This window comes from Centruroides vittatus, unplaced genomic scaffold, assembly GCF_030686945.1.
Source record: "Centruroides vittatus isolate TY-2023 unplaced genomic scaffold, ASM3068694v2 contig_971, whole genome shotgun sequence".
NCBI classification, from domain to species: domain Eukaryota; kingdom Metazoa; phylum Arthropoda; class Arachnida; order Scorpiones; family Buthidae; genus Centruroides; species Centruroides vittatus.
The window spans coordinates 2630337-2651182 of record NW_027122644.1 but is presented as its reverse complement, the minus strand read 5'-3'; the positions used below and the strand labels follow the sequence as shown (position 1 = coordinate 2651182).

The 20846-nt window shown below is 31.0% G+C and overlaps 1 protein-coding gene across 2 annotated transcripts in view; it reads right to left on the bottom strand.

Annotated features, from left to right (window-relative positions):
• The window catches only part of IntS3 (integrator complex subunit 3), a 111885-nt gene extending 94743 nt beyond the window's left edge, over positions 1-17142 (bottom strand). For both annotated transcript variants that reach the window (XM_067282891.1, XM_067282892.1), the window contains exons 1-2: positions 16964-17142; positions 3265-3348 (exon numbers count right to left, since the gene is read on the bottom strand). In XM_067282891.1, coding sequence (XP_067138992.1) covers positions 3265-3348; positions 16964-17038 — 159 coding nt within the window. In that variant the 5' untranslated portion in view covers positions 17039-17142. The remainder of the gene's footprint in view (positions 1-3264; positions 3349-16963) is intronic.
• Positions 17143-20846: the final 3704 nt, after the last annotated feature.

The following is a 20846-nucleotide window of genomic DNA, read 5'->3' as shown; positions in this document are numbered from 1 at the left end:
TCTTTCCCTGGGGAACTTGAATAAGAAGTGAAAGTTTTAGTTTAACTAAACCAGCTGCAGGGACATTTACCCTCAATTGCACCACTGTCCTATCTGCTTACTAGAACATGCCAGTTACACCTGTTGTCTCTTTTCCATGATATCTTGTCAATCTTTGAGAAGGGAAATCTTTCTGTTTTCTAAGATTTCCTATAAAGGTTCAGAGTTCCATTCAAGCTCAATGCTCTCATATATTAACAGTATTACTGATTACCTCTTCCCGCATACTTTCAACTCCAGATCATTTCCTTCTGGATCCATAATCTTTCCTCGCTTCCCTCCTATTTAACATGGTTGGCCCAATCAACCAAGAATGAGGAAGCCCATAATATGATAGAAATACTTAAGTTAAGTTTCCTGATGGGAATCCTGGTTAAGTGTCAAGTGGATATAAAAGACAGAGGTGAAGGCAAACACATTTCTTTCTGCTCTTGAAAAATTTATGTTATTGTTTATCAATTTGTATCATTTAAGTCACTCTGAGTTTCTCATCTTTGGACTTAGTTGGATTTTAAAAATAATTAATCAAAAACAATTAATTCATTTGACTCTGAGAATATTTTTTTGGCTCCTAAACTTATCTGTTACAGTTCATATGGCTCTTCTCGGAAAAAAGTTGGAGACCTCTGCATTATAGCCTTGTACATTTGCTTAGAAAAAAAAGCTGAAAATTTTTATCCAATACATTAATCAATTGAATGCAAAAGAAAATAGAGTAAAAAGATTGAGATTGACAAAACTTTCTTGTAAAAATTTTTAATTTTGTCTAAATAACTAACATCAAAGAGGAATTTATCTGTACTTATGTACCTCAGCAAAACATGTTCAGAAAGACTTAAAAAACTGTTCTTGATAAAGTAAGAATAATTTTTGTAGCAGTGCAATGTGCTGCTTATCAATTATTTTAAAAAATAGGTTCTTGTTCAAAGCAAATTTCTAAGCAAATTAAAAAGCTAAGAATTTTTGACAAAGATTTGAGCCAACCGACTCAAAAAGTAATAAAATGAAATCAACAGCTCATGAAACTATACTGGTAAGGGATACAGATTTTAAGATTGAAAAATTGAAAAATATTCATCACATTTAACATCAATTTGATGAAAGCATTTATAACTTTTATACATAAAAAAAAAACTTTTATTTTGGCAAAGACAAATTTGATTCTAAACTCATCCCATTATGACAATGCTGTAGTGAATGGATATTCAGAAGACAATACTTCTAGTATATAATCCAAAAAAGAAATAAACAAAATTATCCTAGATCCCAAAAAAATTATCTTACACCCGAACACAATAGAAGACTTAAGTTATCCCAAAGACATATAAAAAATAATAAATATCAGGATCTAAAAGAAAAAACAACTTCTAAAGAATTAGAAAAACACAAGAAGTTCTGCAGCTGGATTCAGATTGATTTATCACCAGGCAAAAAAGTAAAAAAATTCATAAGATGAGTACTTTGTGCCAAAAAGGATCATATGGAAATGGCAAGAATGATTGCAAAATATTATCAGGAAGGCTTTTGTAAATATACAGGGTGAACCAAAAGTAGGTGGACAGTAAATGATAACATTTATTGATAGTACATGTACATATAAATTTTGAGATTACATATACAATTATATTTACTAATACAATACAATATTATCAATGCAGATGCTTAAACTGCTGTCCATCACATGTGACCAGAGGGTCGGCACATCTTTAGTGCCACATCAGGACTGACACCACCATGTTGTGTTGACACAGAAGCCGAGATGGCATGTTGATTTGGTATTAGAACATAGGTCACCTGAGTGGCCACGTGCACAGTCAATTGGATTCCGGATGGAGGACAGAGAGACAGTGAAATGGAAGTACTGCACTCAAACTCTAGAGTTAACAACAAATAACCGTTTAATAATCACAAAAACTAGGTTACAGGATACATATATCATAATATTAGATTAACCGACCTATTTAACAGAGTGGTCATGAGAGAGAGTTTACATTGGATCACATGTAAAGATAAATACCTGATGGATTTTTCAGTTGTCGCGTTCCAACTGCAAAAGTTCGTCTTCAGTAGTAGGGTTGTTGTGCGGACAGTTAGATGTTCAGAACGGTTCAGAAATAGGTAATATCTTGTGATGGAGATTTGGCAATATCTGTTAGTGGGATATGTGATATCTGTTGCTGAAGGAGTCTTTGTACAGGGAATGGGCAAGGTATCCGTAAAGGTAATATAAGAGGTCCTGAATGAACTAACACATTAGAGGCATTGATGACGACTATCCTTAGGGATCGGCTGGCAACTTCTTACCTCGGGAAGAACTAGACAGCAACTGCCCAAACTTGCAGTTCTTTTCTATATTGAACTGATAAAATCGAGACAATATGTTGGAAGGTTATGAGAACGTGTCGCTTTTACTGCTGAGAACTTAACAAACAATTTACTCCCAGGTGTGAAAGTTGACAGTTATACAACAAAATTTTTATTGTTATGATGTTATGTTATGATTTAGTTATGTAAATAAATTACATAATGTGGAGTCTCACACACAGTTTACACAGCTTTGAAGTCTACATTTCACCATTTCATGCTTCGACAAACAATTTTGCACAAGTATCTTTGTCTAGGAATTTCTTGTGCATCTCTGATGTAATTTTTCAACCATAACCAAGTTAAATATACAGCATTATTATAGTATAACCCTAACACAAACCCTATTCCACCTACTGTCCACCTACTTTTAGTTCACCCTGTATATGTCAAAAATGTTAACAATCAGAATGGTATCACACGATGTGCAGCAAAATGATCAGATGATTAGATAACTTAATATCCCTACTAGCCTTTTAAATAACAATATTTTAGTGGTTCTATTTGAACATTTCAAAGTATAGTACTATACTTCAAACTGTTCAAATAGTGCCATTAGAAGTTTTTGAAAACTTCTGTTCTTTATTTAAATTTTTGTTGTGACCTGATAATGAAGCAGAATGTCTCAAAAATTATTTAATCATAACTAAAGTACAAAAGGACTCTTAATTTTATAGTGTTTGAGTATTTTATAGCATCAATAAAATCAAACAAATTGAAACCAAAAATTTTAATCAAAGAAAACAAAGTTAAAAGTTCAAAATTATCTTCATTTTTCAAATATTTAACAATCATTAGTAATAAAAATCTTAAATATTATATATATTACATAGCATTAGGCTTTATAATAATTTTACTTACACTTGCATTTAACGCATCATGAGCTTCTTTTTCTGATACTCCAGTGATTAAACTTTGTAGTGTAGTATAACATTTTTCATATTTCTGAAACAACAATTAAAATTTTATAAATAAATTTCTGACAAAAAGCTTCATTAAATTTTATAAAATTCAATCAAAAATCTCATTTAGAGCTTACTGACAATCGTATAAAAACATTAGTTTTTATCTAAAGCTATTTGTACTGGGATATAAAAAAGGTTTTTAATGTGTTGATTTATCCTTCCCAGGGATTGTGTGAGAAGTTGGTTATATAAAAACATATATTTTAACTCAGAAAGAAGTTAAAACAAAACATTTCAGTAAAATTAATACTACAAATTCAAAAGTAAATGGTTCTATTAAAAATTCCAAGCAAACAACATTCTACTGCTGTAGAAACATGTTCATTTGTTTCCACAGTATAACTTCACTGATATGCCCGTTTAGAAATTAAAATAAGCCAAATAAATCTAGTAAACAGTAGATATACAAAGCATATAAAATTTTGAGTCACAAAAGCAGTATACATTTACTACATAAAAACTTTAGCTAAGTTTACAAAGCAAATACAGATTAAAGTAAAATAAGCTATAAACAGAAGTCTTGCAAACTGATTAATGAATTAATTTCTTTATTTGGAAATTTCTGAAAAATTGAAAGATTGTCTATATTTGTTTCATTGATAACAATTCTGTAGTAGATCTGTACACAACCAAAAACAATTGAAAATTAACATTGCACTGCATGTTAAAGGTGACTAGTAGTACTATAATCTGTAGAAATTTTCTATAATTTTTGTTTTCAATTAGTTCAATCTAATCCAATTAATTAATTAAGATGTTAATTAATTAATTAATTAATTAAATTAATTAACATCTTAATCTTTATCACTATATTTAATATCACATCAACTAATATTTTCCCTTACTCTCTTTAATGATCACATACTAATGTCCTAAAAACCATTTTATTTTCATATCACATCACATATTTGCACCTTATTTTTTATGAATGGAAATCATATATGCATTGTTCATTGGGAGAACCAAAATTGTTTTCAATTATTAGAAAAAGCAATTGACAAATATCTAGAATAAACAATAAAAACCAGAAAATGAGCATAAACAATAAAGAATTGAAAAGATTTTAAGACAAATGAGTGAAAAATATTTTTGACACTGTCATAATACTAGACTGCAATTTTTAATTTATTTAATTTAAAATATACGCTCTCCACCACAAATTATTACCGTAGTGTCTTGCCCCTGTACATCATACTTTTCCATTAGCAATGGATGTGTGCCAGTCATCAATCTAACTTCTTTTGGGGAAAAATGTTTGAATTGAAATAATGTGACTTCTGATTTGCTTGGGAAGTTCATATATAGTTAATCAGGGCCTCCTGTCCCTAAGCTTTCCATATCCGGTCTTGAATTTCATTTATCTAACACTGTTCTCCACATTAAGAAAAGACAGAGACAGACAAACTGAAGACAGTGAGAATTTATAGGTCTATAATTTTTTCAAATTGAAGTCCAATTATTTTTAATTAAATTTTAGAATTTAATTAAAAATAACAGCAGTGAAGTAGCCCAATTTATTCCAGCAATCGTTTGGCATATTACTAAAACACCAGACTTCAGGATGTTTATATACAGGAAATACTCATTAATTTAAACTTGGATAGTTCAGAATCCTTTTAGTTCGTAACTGTACTTTTGTCCCAGCCAGAAATATAGAGATGTGCACATTAAGGAATTCAGTTAGTTTAAAATACAACTATTTCAAAATTTGAAGTGAAAAGTCTGTCCGAACTGTGATATGTGTACGTTAACTTGTTTGTTTAGATTGAAGTGACTCCACGCTGTAAAAGAACAATAGACAAAGAACAATTCTAAACTGATTAATATGGCTTTGCTTTTACAATAACACATTTTTGGGTGTCATTTACCCATGGACTACCTTTTTTCTCTTATCTCATAAAATACAACTGGTTTTTGGGACTGCTAGATTGGGTTACGAATAGCAGATTGAGATATTTGTAGGGCTCTAGGCTATTAAATTTGGGCAACTTATTACCTTTTCGACCACTTTAAAAATAATTTCAGTTATATTTTGAAAAATCTGCTTTATTTTTTTTTATAAAGTCTATCTGGCGACAGTGAGGTTCTCACTGGATACATGCTGTTTACCTTCACATTAATTATTATTGTTATTATTAACTAGCTGACCCGGCCACGCGTTGTTGTGGCACAAAATGTATCTATTATAAATGTATAACACTTCCCCCATGGGAAGAATTTCAAAAAATCCCTTCTTAGTGTACATTCTCTTGACGTACCCTATTAAAACGCAAAAAACCACATCTAAAATAGTATAATAGAAGCCAAGTTCTTCACAGTAAGCCTTAATCCTGTCCATCTCCTCCCAGTGGGGGGAATTTCGACATGTATATTATATAAAAACACGTGCGTATTCGAATGCAACATTGTGTCAAAATTTCAAAGGAATCAGTAGGAACAAACGAACGTTATATTTTATTTATATAGATAGATAGAAAATGATCTGCTTTAGTCCATTCTCACATAAAAAGCATAATGCCTCATAGAAAAGCAAACTTAGGTCATCAGAGTTAGCACCATCTGTTGGACATAAAAGCCTTAATCCATATATAAATATATTTTTGAAAGGGGGAAATGATGGTCTTCACATATGCCACAAACCTTCGCGGGAGTGTATTAAACAACTTCCCAAAATTTCATGGCAATCGAATAAATGGTGTGGTAATGCATGAAGGACAAACACATACACAGACAGACAGCAGGCAGACATACATTCATTTTTATATATATAGATTAACAAATATAGCATTCTGTATATGTATCCGTATTCCATTTGCTTAATAAATTACATCAGTTACATGGTATTTGGAATATTGTACAGATATATGTAAATCTCAGATAATTTGAAACTTGATAATTCAAAGTCACAATTATTTTGTCCCTTGAATTTCGAACTAACAAGGATTTCTTGTACGATGTTGAAATAGTTAATCTGATTGCAAATGCATTATTTTTAACTGTTGCTTGTAACATTAGTAATAACATTATTTTAAAAATAAATTAGAATTCTAATTATCTTTCTTATTCTGTTAAAAAAATATAGTTAAATGTATGAAATTTTAGATAGTGATATGACTATTTTCCATTTGTAAGGGAATAGGTATACAGGTTATGCAAAAGCAAAATGAAGAAATTATTATAATATGAATTATAATGGTGCAGGCAGTGAGATTGTGATGCCTATAAAGCTGCATAAGGCATTACTAATAATTTAGAGCTGCTTACAAAACAAAATAGAACATATCCACATCATTTCATTGTCTAAAATTTAATGCATCTAATTGTACATCTATGTATTAATTGAAAGAGGGTTTCAGTTTGACTTAGTGTAAGTAAATGGCTAGGACTAAAAATGCAGTTCAGATATTGTATTTGTTTTGTTAAGTTACGGCAACACAACACTTGGGTGATCTGCCTAAAGGGGATGTCTTCTGGGATTTCTTTTTAAGGGTAACTGGCCCCGATTCAAGCATTACAGATATGGAGAAATTAACAGATAGGCATATACAGATATGAAAACTCTGTGTGGCCAGCCCATCCAAGCAAGGAGCAAACCCACAACCGAACTCCCAGTGCTCAGGGTATGAAGACCACTTGGTCCCTTGGTAACCCAGTTTAGGTATCAAATCAAAGCTCTTATCCTGTAGATGACGCTGCTAGAGAATTAGAGAAAGGTGCAATGATTCTTTTGTAGCAAAGTGGAAAATGTACAATGTTAAGTCTATGGGACAAACATGTCTAGGTCCCATCCCCCCTATTAACTTTAGCCCAAGAAACTTTTTTCTGTATTGCAGTTTCATTATTGTAAATACTGAGATTAATAAATGCACATTTTAATTACTAACACCATTGTTTTTATCGCTGTCTCCCAACTCATTCTCACCAACCCCCATCCCCTCAAAGGTCTGAGCAACACCTGGCATATGCAGCTAGTTATATTTTAAATGAAAAAATAAATTCATATAAACCTTATAAAATTTTAATATTTTGATTCATTGTCACTTTTCAAAATAAAAGAAAATGTAAGAACAAATTACAATAATATACTTGGTGGAATACAGATAGATACTACAAATTTTATAAGAAAAATTTTCAAGTACTTTTTTCCCTATTTAGATTTATTTATTGCCAAAAATTATGACACAAAGTATTAATTTATAAAATTTACAGAAGATATTTTTCTAGTACAGGTGAGTTCCACAAACTCAATTTAATGTGGACTGAGGAAGTGATGAGTTATTGAAAAGGAAGAAGCATAATGAAAATGCTAGTCTAAATAACAGAATTCTTGTAAAATTATATGTGAAAATCCATATATGTATTAACTATGTACCAATAGTGAATATTTCTATTTGTGGTTAAATTTTTAATTTTAAAAAATATTGGCTATTTAGTGGCTTCTTTCCAGTTTTTGACATTTGCCTTGTGGCATTTTGAGTGGCACCTTAGAAAAATGGGTATATTCTTTGTTAATTCATGGAATTGATGCTCTTATCAAGTGTTGCCAGTGAAGAACGATAACTTATTTGATCCTAGTATTAAGTTATAGTGGTAAAATTAATTAAAAGTTTTTTTAATAAAAAGAGTTTTATGGAATGTCAAATTATTGAGTTTCCAGCTACTGTATTATTTGTTATGATATAAAATTAAATTACCACTCTGAGTTTATAATAATAATTTAGGAATGAACTTTCCAACATATTATTTACAAAATTATTATATATATATAAGATTATATTAAGAAATTATTCATTTACATTCTTTTAATTGTAAATTTTTGTTGCAAATAAAATTGCAAAATTTTAAAAAGTACAAAATGTAAATATATCTGTATTATTTTTCATTGTTTCCAACATTTCTATCATTTTTTATAATAAAGAATATATTATAATAATTAGAATAAAGAATTTAATATACTAAAAAATTCTACAAATTACTCATAATATTAATAACTGTGCAAGGTGCAAAAATAATCTCTATTAAGAGCAATTATGTGGTGAAATATTAAAGAGAAGAATTATAAGGTTGAAGTTATCTAAACCAAAGCAACAAATACACGTCATAATTAAAACTGACTGTTGACTAATTATGAAAAGTTAGGAATTTACAAAATACTATCACATGATAAAGAAAAACAAAAAGTAATGAAATATATAAGAAATATAAGGAAAAAATGCATACACATGAACTTCTAAGAGGGAACAGCAATATGTTTTTGTTAAGCTTCATTACAGAGACAAATTATTTGACTCCTACAAAAAGGCATAACAAAATTTTAATGGTAAATTATAATAGGGTTGATTAAAGTTTTTAACTTAAACAATTGCATATCAAAACAATATAATAAACATAATTATTTGTTATATATAAGCAGATCATTAAAGTGACTATTAAAACTCATTCCTGTTGCAATCATTTAAAAAATTTATTTCAAACATCTCTAACAAGAATCCATAATTGTTCTTGAATAACTAAAGGTAAGTGAAGTTTACATCATAAAATAGGATTAAATAATAAAACTATATATCTATTACATGTCAACTGTGAGAAATACCACATGCTAGATATTATATGCTCCATTGTCATTGGATTGTGCATTGAGACATAATCCATGACCAGTCATTACATCTAAAATATCATATGTCAAACTGCAATAATGCAGCAAGAATGCAGAATGCAGAAATTCTGCTTGGTTTGCAGTGATCATATATTCTAATTGAAAACTTGAACTGAAAAATTGCTAAAATTCATGAGATTTTTCAAACATAAAAAACCATATACTGTATTTACTCACATATAAGACGACCTCGCATGTAGGACAAGGTTTGACTTTAAAGATCAAAATAAAGGAAATTAGATTTATTAATACAATTCTAATTTTATTTTGTTTAATCACAAATAAAATATCAAATGAATGTAAATGCCCACATTGTTCTGCAAAAATTACTTGCATTTTAAACTTTAAGGAAAAATCTTGTAAAATTGACAACATAATTTGTTCACATAAAGCCAGACAATCAGGAACCTTATTTCCCAATTCTTAACAGTCGAACCCACTGTCTGTCAATTACACTTATGAGTTTCTCCAAATTCTGATTTCCGAATAATCATCTGTTTTCACATGGGAATGGATTAAAACTTATATCAGGCTCCCGTGTGATTTTGGAATTTCAATCTGGAATTTAATTCAAAAGCTTTGCTTTTTCTATTGCTATTCATCTTTACTCCCAACAATATACAAGAACGAGTCAAACGACCCAGATAAAATACTTGTTTTTAAACACCAGAGAGTGAGAGCATCTGGTAAAAAATGCATTCTTCTTTAACTGCACTAATTAATATTTTCGTCTCAACACCTATCAACCTTTAAAATGCAGCCTTCCAATTCTAGTTCCAAACGTTTTTGGTCATTTTAAAAGGCCTTCTTCAGGAATACAAATCGATTTTTCGATTTGTATTCCTGAAGAAGGCTTTTTAAAATGACCAAAAACGTTTGGAACTAGAATTGGAAGGCTGCATTTTAAAGGTTGATAGATGTTGAGATGGAAAGGTAAAAAATGCAAATACACAGTTCACAAAAATTATTTGCGAACATGCAAAGAATCTTTCATTCATGTGTATAGGACGACCTAGGAATTTGAAGCTGTGATAAATGAATAAAAACTTTGTCCTATATGCGAGTAAATATGATATTTTTAATTTAAAATAATGAAAATAGAAATTTTAAAAGTACATATGCATTTTAACTTGTTTTAATATTTTGATATTTTTCTATGACATATTTCAAGACCAAGTATTCAAGATTTTAAAGTATTATTTATTGTACTTAGACTTAATGGTTTTTTTTTTATACAGGAACATTTAAATAAAGATTCTATGAATATTTTTCTAATCAAACTTTTTATTATGAACTTTATTAATGTTTCAAAATATTAAATGATCCATATGCAAGTTACTTAATTAATTATGTTTTGTTCTATTACTAATCACTTGAATATGAAATGAAGCTTAAATAAAACTCATTTTCTCATAATTATACACAAGAGAATTCTTGATGCACTTGATCTATTTCTAAGGAAATTCCTACATTGTTCTGGTTAATGTTGTAAATGAACTCTCAGTAAACAGGTGTTCCATATTATAAGAAGATTGTTGACATATCAGAAAATATTGTTAAATATCTGTTAAAAATGCACAAGCCACTGGTGTTTCCACAAAAATAAAACATATTTCTATGAATTCCTGTGTCATGGGTAACCAATAGTGTAAAATTTTTTTTATTAAACATTAAGTATGACAAATAGACTATAGTGTGAAGAAACTGAGGTATAGAAATGTGCCAAGAATTCTTCAATGAATTTCACAGGAGTTACAACATTAAGATGTAAATTGCTTTAACTTCAGTGAAAGATAATTCTTATAAAGTTGTAATCACGTAAAGTGAAAAAGTTGCCAGTTGTGAAACTTATAAACTTCAAATCATCTCAATTATCTGGACCACTATGAATGCCACAAACTATACTAATGTACTGACAAAATTGCATCATTCCCTTCATGACAAATGCCCTAACAGAGATGTGAAAATGTCAGGCTGCTTCGGTAACAATACTCATCCCCATATTGTGGCTACTGTCCATGTTAAAATTGCAAAAATTTGATTAATATTGATGTCATATCCTATATTGTACTGGTTATGTATGAAATCAATAAAATATTAATTACACTTTGATTACTGGTTTATTAACACATTTATACTATTGCTAAGTCAAAATGCATTTCAACTTTACAGTCTGAATTTTGGCTTAGCAATATGTGTCAATAAACCAGTAACCAAAGTGTGATTAGTCTACTAAACTCTATCTCAACACCGAAAAATAATAATAACTACCTCTTAACCTGTTACCAGTGTGTAGTCCCTCTTCATCAAACTCGTAACTCAAAAAATAGTGATTAGTCTGTTTTGTTGGTCATGTAACCAGTACAGTATAGTATAGGATAATCAGGATACAAACAAAAAAGCAAAACATTAATACTAATGTCATATAGTACATTCTGTTTGAAATAAAAGAGAATACTAATCTAATATTAGATGTCTTGCAAGATCTTCCAACATTTTCATACAGCTGCACAGGTACTTGTTTACATCTAAATCATAAGTTGTTTCTTTCCCTGTACCTAATAATAGCCTTGGAAATGAATAGAACCAAGTGTCATGTTCGGGCTGTAAGGTGATACTCCCGGCAGGAGGCACACAGTTGTAGTTTTACCGCCATAGGTATGGCTAAACAGACAAGCAGGAATTGCACATAGAACTTCATATAATTCTAGCTAATTTATAAATATGTTTTCTATTATGTTTATGTAAGTTTTTACTCAAATGTAGTAAACACAGAGTTTTCTTGCAAAATGTGTACTTTTTTTTTATTGATATATTATATAAGGGTAGATCAAATGAAAACAGAACAGTAGCCATTATTTATTTTCAAATGTAATCACCAAAATTACACAAGCACTTGTCCCACTGTTGCACCAAGTAGTGAATACCTCGTTTGTAGAAAGAGTTTGGCTCAAACTAAAACCAGTTTCGAACAGTGTCCATCACTTTGCTGTCTGATTGAAAACGTCGACCCTGCAATGCTTTTTTTAGTGGACCAAAGATGTGAAAGTCACATGGTAAAAGGTCAGGGCTGTATGGTGGGTGTTCCAACACACTCCACCAAAACTTCGCACGCATGCTCAGTGTGCGAGTGGCTACGCATTGTCGTGGAGCAAAAGCACTCTAGAGGACATTCCTAGTTGCTTGGCTTTGATTGCTGCATGCAAATGTTCCAAGTTGCTCTCTTTAGTCACAAACACGATGCTGATTGCCTGCCGGACGACACTCCTGGCCAACCGTCAGCTCATACCAAGTGGTTGCACGGGCATACCAAGTGGTTGCACGGCAAGGGTGAGTCCATTCCTCAATAGGGTTTCTCCTCTTTCACCTCCCGCTCTACATCTACATACAGTTTTGTTACACTCACATACACATACACCGAATTATGACTACTGTACCATTTTCATTTGATCCATCCATATACTTAGAATCATATGTAAATAAAAGATTAAAAAAATAATATATCAGAAACATTTTTCACCTATTGTTTGGTAGCATCAGATAACTGCAACCAAATAAAGTGAAGATCACATCTACCATGGACCAGACAAAGGATTTGGTAGATATGCTTTTCATTTTAACTCACTATACAGTCAAGCTCACTTGTTATGAAATTGTTATTGCACATTATCAGATATTACAAACTTTTTCTATCATCTTAAATCTCTAATATGCTATAAATATCAAATATTAAAATTAATGTACTCTTGTATCTTGAATCTACAGTCATATTGGACATATGCATAGTACTTTCTTTCAAGAACGTTTGAGAAAGAGATTAGATGAGAGATAAGATAAAACATTTTTAACCTAAAGCACATTGTGCCCTTGAGTGTTATGGCTCAAATCCTTCCTTTCAGAAAATTTAAACTAATGACTAATAAGGCATACCTTCTACTTGATGAGAAACAATTCATAAAAGTGATGACTTGACTGTATATGGTCATTAATTCCAGAATTCAGTTTGTCATAATTTGTCTCTGGGAGTCAGTCATGTGCATTGCTGTGTATTTGTATTGCTTACCAACTTTCAGAATTTCTTAAGAAATGTTCAGACAAGGATAAAAACAAAAAACACTATCTTTAAAATTTAAAGATAGAGATCATCAAGCTAGTTGATGTAGAATGAATACAAAGATTGCAAAACTACTAAAAAGTTTGGTATTTCATTAAGTTTGCTTTCTGCTATTTTTGAAGATATAGTACCATTGTCCTGAGCAGGAAAATGTTTCATGCTTGCAGCTTACAAAGGTATTGAAGACGCCTTGCTGGAAACATTTAAGTGTAAGAAGTAGAAATGTACTAATCTCAATGAGCCAATATTGAAAAACAAGATTAAAGATTTTGCAAAGCTTTTAGGTAAACCAGTTTTGAGCCTGGAAATGGATGACTCCAATCTTTTAAGGACAGACACAACTTTAAAATAATGATTGTAGAGAATGCATAGACATTGATGATGATGTTTTATAGAGTTGTTGAAATCAAAAGAGAAGTTAATTGGCCAGTACAATCCATCCAAAATATACAACACTGACAAAACTGAACCTTTTTGCAACTGTTTTTAAGGCATTTGCTCTAAATGATCAAAAGTGTTGAGTAGAAAAAAGTTGAAAGTCAGATTAACAATGCTTACACCACAAACATGATGATCCAAGAAATAAAAATTGTTGATTATCAGGAATTTCAAGAACTCCAGATGATTCGAAGGTTGCAATATTCTGCCAGTTTTCTATCATAAAAACCATAAAGCATGAATGACATTGAACTGTTTGAAGAATGGCTGAGAGAATCTAATAATGAAATGATACAAAGGCAAGAAAATCCTTTTGTGATAGATAACTGCATGACACACTCAACCATCAAACTGAATTCAATGACAATCTGTTACTTCCCTCTAAACATAACTTCAAAGGTGTAGTCCATAATTCAGGTCATCATTAACTCCTTGAAAAAATATACATGGCCATATATCACATCCTTTTATGTTTGAAAGCTAAACAATCAACAGCTATTGATTGTGTGCAAGTTTATAAATTATTTCTGGCATGAGGTTAGGCCAGAAACAATAAGAAATTGCTGCAAACATGCAGGTTTTAACAAAGATTCAGGCAATCAGAAGAAAACATACAAACTGTGGAAGAAACAGTAGACAAACTTTGATAACACCTCCAAAAAGGAGAAATTGTACTAAAGTTTTATTTGGAGATAATGTCAATGCTAATCCCAAAGTCATGGCAAAGCATGACATCATAGATCAAAAAAGTGTTGCTTGCATTACAAACATTGCATAAAGAAATCAGTTGTGAACAAGAAAACAAGCTTGAGGTGCCAAAGATTTTATCAAAATATACAGTAAAAAGACTTAAGAATTTGCATACTTTCTTTCATCAAAACATTGTAGTTGATGTGGACAAACATGGACAAAACAGAAAAGAAGTACTAACTTTGTACAGAGATGCAGAAGAATTTAATGCACTTTTTCTTATTGGTATCATATTAGCACTTTCTGGTTGTCATATCATTTTATTCTCACGAGTACATGTACCTTTATTTGCTTAGTGAGTTAACTTTTTTCCTGTTACATGAATTTGTTAAAAGTTTATTTCCATTTCTTTCAGTATATTTTCACTTTTCTCTTGTCAGTGTTTCAGCATACCTGATTATCCTATGTTTAACTAGTATTGTACAATAAATGCCAGTCCATTTATTAAGAAACATTAATATAACAAAAGTTTTTTCTGTCTCCATCAAATTTACTATATACGAGCTCAACTGTAGTTAGCTGAAGCTGATCAAACAATAGGTTGATACCATTCCTAATAAATTATTTTTGGCTACCTTAACTAATAGTTTGAGTTTCCTTTTAACTAATGGCCTAACTGATTCTAATTGATCACTATTTTCCTCCAAAGCAATTGCTACATAATTATCTCAATGTAATTTAAAACAGCTAATTTTTTTTCTCACATAGCTGTGTAATTCAATCAGCACTAATTAAAAAGTTTGTTTTATTATATATCTTATTCTTCTTTCTTCTGCATTAATTGTAATTGTCTCTAAATTTGACTTAAAAATACCATATTTTCCTCTAATTATTTCTAACAATATATTTATTAGATATATCTATTTTTACTAAAATAAAAAAAATACCCCAAGACAATCAAATGCCTTCAGAAAAAAAAATAAATAGCTATTCAATTATAATAAATTAGAAAAACATAATGATTACATATATGTAATCATTAGAAATTTCATTTAATATTAAAAAAAAGTCATTCAAATAAAACATTATATTCATAATCATACTATAAAACCTATTTAAACCAACATTGGATGGTATTATTTGAAATACTATATATGTTCTTGCCAATTTTCCTATCCACAGTTGAAGAATCCTATATCATATATATCAGTCTATATACAGACACCCTATCATAAAAATACTTTCAAACTTAGGCTATAATTTTTTACAATCCTTTAAGCATCCGAATGAAATCAACAAGTATGAAATGCACAAAATATTTTCAAGTTTTTAAAAGCAATTATATTCATCACATTCCATAAAAACAAGTTTTAGTAACAGTTAGTAACAGACTAATAGTAGTTGATGAACTTGGGCTTAGTAGTTTAATTATTCCAAAAAAAAGACAAATAGATGAAGATGTAAAAGTCGATCCAGTACACCAAAAAAGGCAAAATATAGTACTTAAAAAGAACGAAAAATGATTCATATCAAAAACTAATATTCTGATTGGAATAAAATTTAAATCTAAACTCATAAAAATAATAATCTTTACAGCAGTTTACATGCAGTTAACTGACTATAGAAAAATATATATATTCAAGAGCAGTGATCAGCAACCTGTCATCCATGAGAAAATTTGGGTGGTCCATGGAGAAATTTAGACATTGATCAACTGAAGGTTATGCGAAGTATTACAATAGAAATGCAAAATGTTTAGTTGGTTTTTTCACTCATTGGGGGTTTTTTATTCGAATCTAAAACCAAATATGAAGTAACTGTTATCAATAAATAATGAAAAAATAATATTGTGAGTGCGATTGTCGTCCTTCATGGTAAAACGCTACAAATCCATAAACTTATTTCAAGCAAGCAGCAACGAACTTTAGGCTTGCATTTTGGTCATAATTAAACAAGCGAGTTTCATATTAACATAGTAATGTATCATTTTAAAAAATTCACGTTAGTGGTCCACAGGATTCAAAACTGTGAGTTTAGTGGTCAGTGAGGTCAGAAAGGTTGCAGACCTCCATTCTAGGGTGCCGAGAAATTCGTAAATATAATTTATATGAAAGTAAGTTGTTTCAGTTTTTCAAACTAAGTTCTTGGCATTCAATTTCAAAGATATATTACAAAAAATAGAGTAAAAATATAGGCCTATATTCAATAGAGACTGAAAACTTTATTTTAAATTTAAAATGTAATTTCTTTCAGTATGGGATATTCATTGCTATTAAAATATGAATCTATAAGCGAAGTTGTAATGATTTGCCAACAAGACAACTCATACACTTATATGTAATAACATATTGTCTTCATTTGTTGTTTAATGATGTGATAAATATTACATTTGAATTCGATAAAATCATATTTTTATACGTATATAAATCTCGAACGTAAGTAAAAATAAAACAGCAGGCAAAATAGCGAGTAAGCGACAAGTTATTATATCATCATTCTCATAAACATGACGAATCGACAACACGCACGTGGTACGATTTACGAAGATGAAAACGCGGTCGATCCGACTCACCCGTAAGCACGAGAGTTCTATCGCAGCGCCATCTAACCGTGTCAGAAGGAACTAATAGATGTTACCGTCCTAAACAACGGATGTATTCAACATAGATAGATTTTAAGTATATGTGTCCACATTACCTCCTCCCATTCGTCTTTAGCTTCAATCGGCGTAGTTACGAACAATTTAGATTGATTAATTTTGTTCGTTTCCATCCTAATATAGGATTATTCGTACATTTCTCGCCTGACTTAGTAATACGCTGCCTAACACACTAGCGCCATTTTGTGCGCAAGAATACGACATGCTCCAAATATAGTTCCGGTCAATTGCACTATTTTCAGACTGGCGGATAATTATTTTACAACTGCGTCCTTATCACTTCTGAATTGTTTATTTAGTTTTATTTTAATCTCGTCCTATAATCAAATTTATATCAAATTAAAATTTTGACTGATTTACCGTACTTATTTGAAATAACAACAAAAACATGGCTGAATATATTTTTAATATATTATTTTTTTAAAATATCGATTATTAATTATTTCGTTTAAAATTTTATAATCGTAATAATTATAATAACGAATAATTTATTAAGAAACGTAAGCATTTTTTGCATAGCAAATAATTAAATAGTTAAAATATATATGAGTAAATATATTTATGTATATATATTTTTTTTGACACAAGTTAACTGTTTTAATTACAACTTTATACGATAGATGGAAGAATGATCGGTGTGACGTAAGCATTAATATTATTACGACATTAGAAATTATTAAAATGTTCATTTAAATATAACTTTTTTGACTTTCAAATATTAAAAACAGTATTGAAATAATAAATATGATAAATTAGGTAATATACTATGGACCTACAAGTGGATAAAACCACCAACGCTGGTAATTGGTTGAGGGTTCACGCCTCACCAACAGAATCGGCATGTGGAGTTTTCCGGGTTTTTTCACGTGTCTAACACATAAATAGGGGGCAGTTTACCATAAAAGTCTTCCTGGGAGGCAGCCGGGAAGACTTGCTTTGTCCTATAAATGAATTCTTGTGCATTAAGAGAAGCTTTATGACAGACCAATGACGGGTTGGTCAAGTTCTCTATGGAGCAAACGAGAAGTGAGACCCTAGGCTTGATAAATCCAGGCCAAACTACCGATGGAAATTTTTGAAGATATAATTCAGATCAAGCCAAGAGTTTTCTTTTCGTCTTTCTTCCCTGTTTTCGAGCTTTTTCAATCATACCTATCTTGGGTTTGGCCAAATTCACAAAAGAGACGGCTGCATGATGAGGGCGAGGTCTGACTTCGTCCGGTTGGATCGATTTTACACAAGAAATTATTTGAATTCATTAGTTATATTGTATAGATAATTTCTGTTATTTTAATCATACGGTAACTTTAAGATACTTTGCATAATCAAATTTTACTAGACTCTATTTTTACCAAAGAATTTCTAATCACAAATAATTTAAGAATAACTACAATTATATATATACAGTATGTACTGTACAGTACATATACATATACATTTAGCCGTTTAGCTGTAACATATACCAGGTGGTCAATTTATAACTTCAAATAACTGACAAATATCGCTTAAAATATGCATCTAGTTTTAAAAATTGATCAAAATAAAAGTTATTTATTTTCGAGGAGCCTTTTGAAATGCATAATAATTAAGTCACACTCTGTCCCTCTCAGATAAGGCTGAAGGAACCTTGAAAATTTCAAACTGGAAACTGTTAGATAGATTACATGACTCTATTGTTAAAGGAAAAGTATAATGTATAGGGACAAGTCACTATTATTTTGAAGTGGAGAGCATATATTTTTAATAAAAGTATGATTAAAAGTATAATTTAAATAAAAGTATGATAAAAATTGAAGCGCGTCATTGTGACATGTCAATAAAAAATTGCTCGTTTTTTGGATTTTCGACTAAAGAATAATAAAGCTTTATTTAAAAGTTTTATTTATTTTTTCACAAAACTTAATTTCAAAAGTTATGAGATCTTAAGTCGTATTTTCAAAAAGTAATTTTTTTTTTCCGATAGAGATTTACAGATGACAGAAGAAAACTACAGAAATTTATTGTAACTTACTTGTTGGATAACAAAAAGTAAATGCTCAAATTTTCTATTATTTGTTCTTTTATTTATTTCAAATTATTTAATTCATTAAATGCACGAATCGAATTATTTAGCAGAATTGCCGTTTTTATTATTTTAAACTCTGTCCGTCCTGTGGGCCCCAACAGAGCTTTTTTTGGTCGGCCCGTTAAGGGTTCCGCTATTGACTGGCCAGTGGCTCGTAGGAGCGGGGTCGTCCAACTTCAGGTTTCAGGCCTGAACGCTGCGGGTTCGATTCCCTGCGTGGAATCCCTTTTTTATGACGGCCGGATGGCCGAGAGGTAAAGGTGGCAGCCTACCGCTCTGGGGGACCCGGGATCGAATCCGAACGGGTCGAATAATCCCCAGGAATTTTTCGGGGGGTGGTCCGTTCGGATATGTCGGGCCCCGTCCCTCACCACCCGGTCGCCCCATTGTGGGCCTGGCCGAACCCATAATGGGCCTACTAAAAGAGGCCCTCTTAGTGCCCACAGGGCGAAAAGGAAAAAAAAGGGCTCCGCTAGGCCCACAAAGTTTTAAAAAGTTCTATAGCCTTTTTTGGTAACACGCCTTGTCAAAGTTTTGTCCATTAATCCGTTTTAGAAGGTTCAAGGTCGGAATCATTCCAAAGAAGCAGTTCTGGACTTAAAACTACTAAGAATCGTTCCGTGTTGAGACAGTTCTAGTCGGAATTATCAATGCATTCTTCATTTTGTACTTTTATGAATACTGTTCAGTAACGCAGAACGGTAAGTAAGAGATCTGACTAGGATGGCGGAGGAAAGAAGTGTTCCGAGTATCCTTGAATGGTGTGCTGACTTAATAAGTTAGACTGATCCTCTGTAAAAATGGCTTACCAGTGGCCAGGCGGTCTTCGTACCCTGAACACTGGGAGTTCGGTCGTGGGTTCGCGCCTCGCTCGGACGGACTGGCCACGTGGAGTTTTCTGGGTTTTCTCCACGTCTGTAACGCCTAAATAAGAGCCAGTTTTCCTTAAACTTTCCGAAAGGCATCCCCCTAGACAGATCACCCAAATGTTGCGTTACCATAACTAAAAAAAAACTGTAAAAATGATGACCACTTCCGTAGCAACTGCTCAGCATACAGATGACTAAAAGAACGCGTGGATAGATAAAACAAGCCAACCGAACTAGTTAGAATTCTAGCAGTGGGAGGAATCAAGTAGTTAGAAACGAGTTCAGCATTGCAGACTTGGCAAGAATTCTGCGATACTGAACACGGCTCAGATTCTCACAGAACAATAAACTGTTGTTTGGATTTGAACTTGAACTAATTGAAAATATTATACTAAATTATGATACGTATAGAAACTTTTCTTTATTTTAAATGCATTGTTCGAATATTTGCTTAAATTTATTTAAAAACCTGATGATGGCTTATGGTAGTAGGTTGAAAACCTAAGAAAAGAATACTCTCAGCAAAGAGCTCAGGTGTAGTAACATTATTTTACTACACCTGAAAGAATAGTGTTTTATCATATGTATACTTTATGTATTTGTTTTAAAACTATTTGAACTTTAAAAGATTTTTTTTAAATATATGTAGATCTGTTATATACGTATAAAAAATTAAATGAACAAAGGGTACAGTGTCAAATTAGTTTATCATTGAGTGAAGAGGCTATTATTATAAAATATTTTATCATGTCTTCAATGTAACTTATAAATCAAAGTTTACGAATCAATAGAATAAGTTACCAATTTTTAATTTCACACAAAAAATATGCTTTTCAAACATACTGATTGATATACTGCTATTTAATAATCGTGTATATCAATCAATATATTTAAGTAATCTTAATTCAACTCAATCATTAAATTGTTGATAACATTCATATAAAATAAATATCATTAAAGATATTTGACAATAAACTATTGTAATAG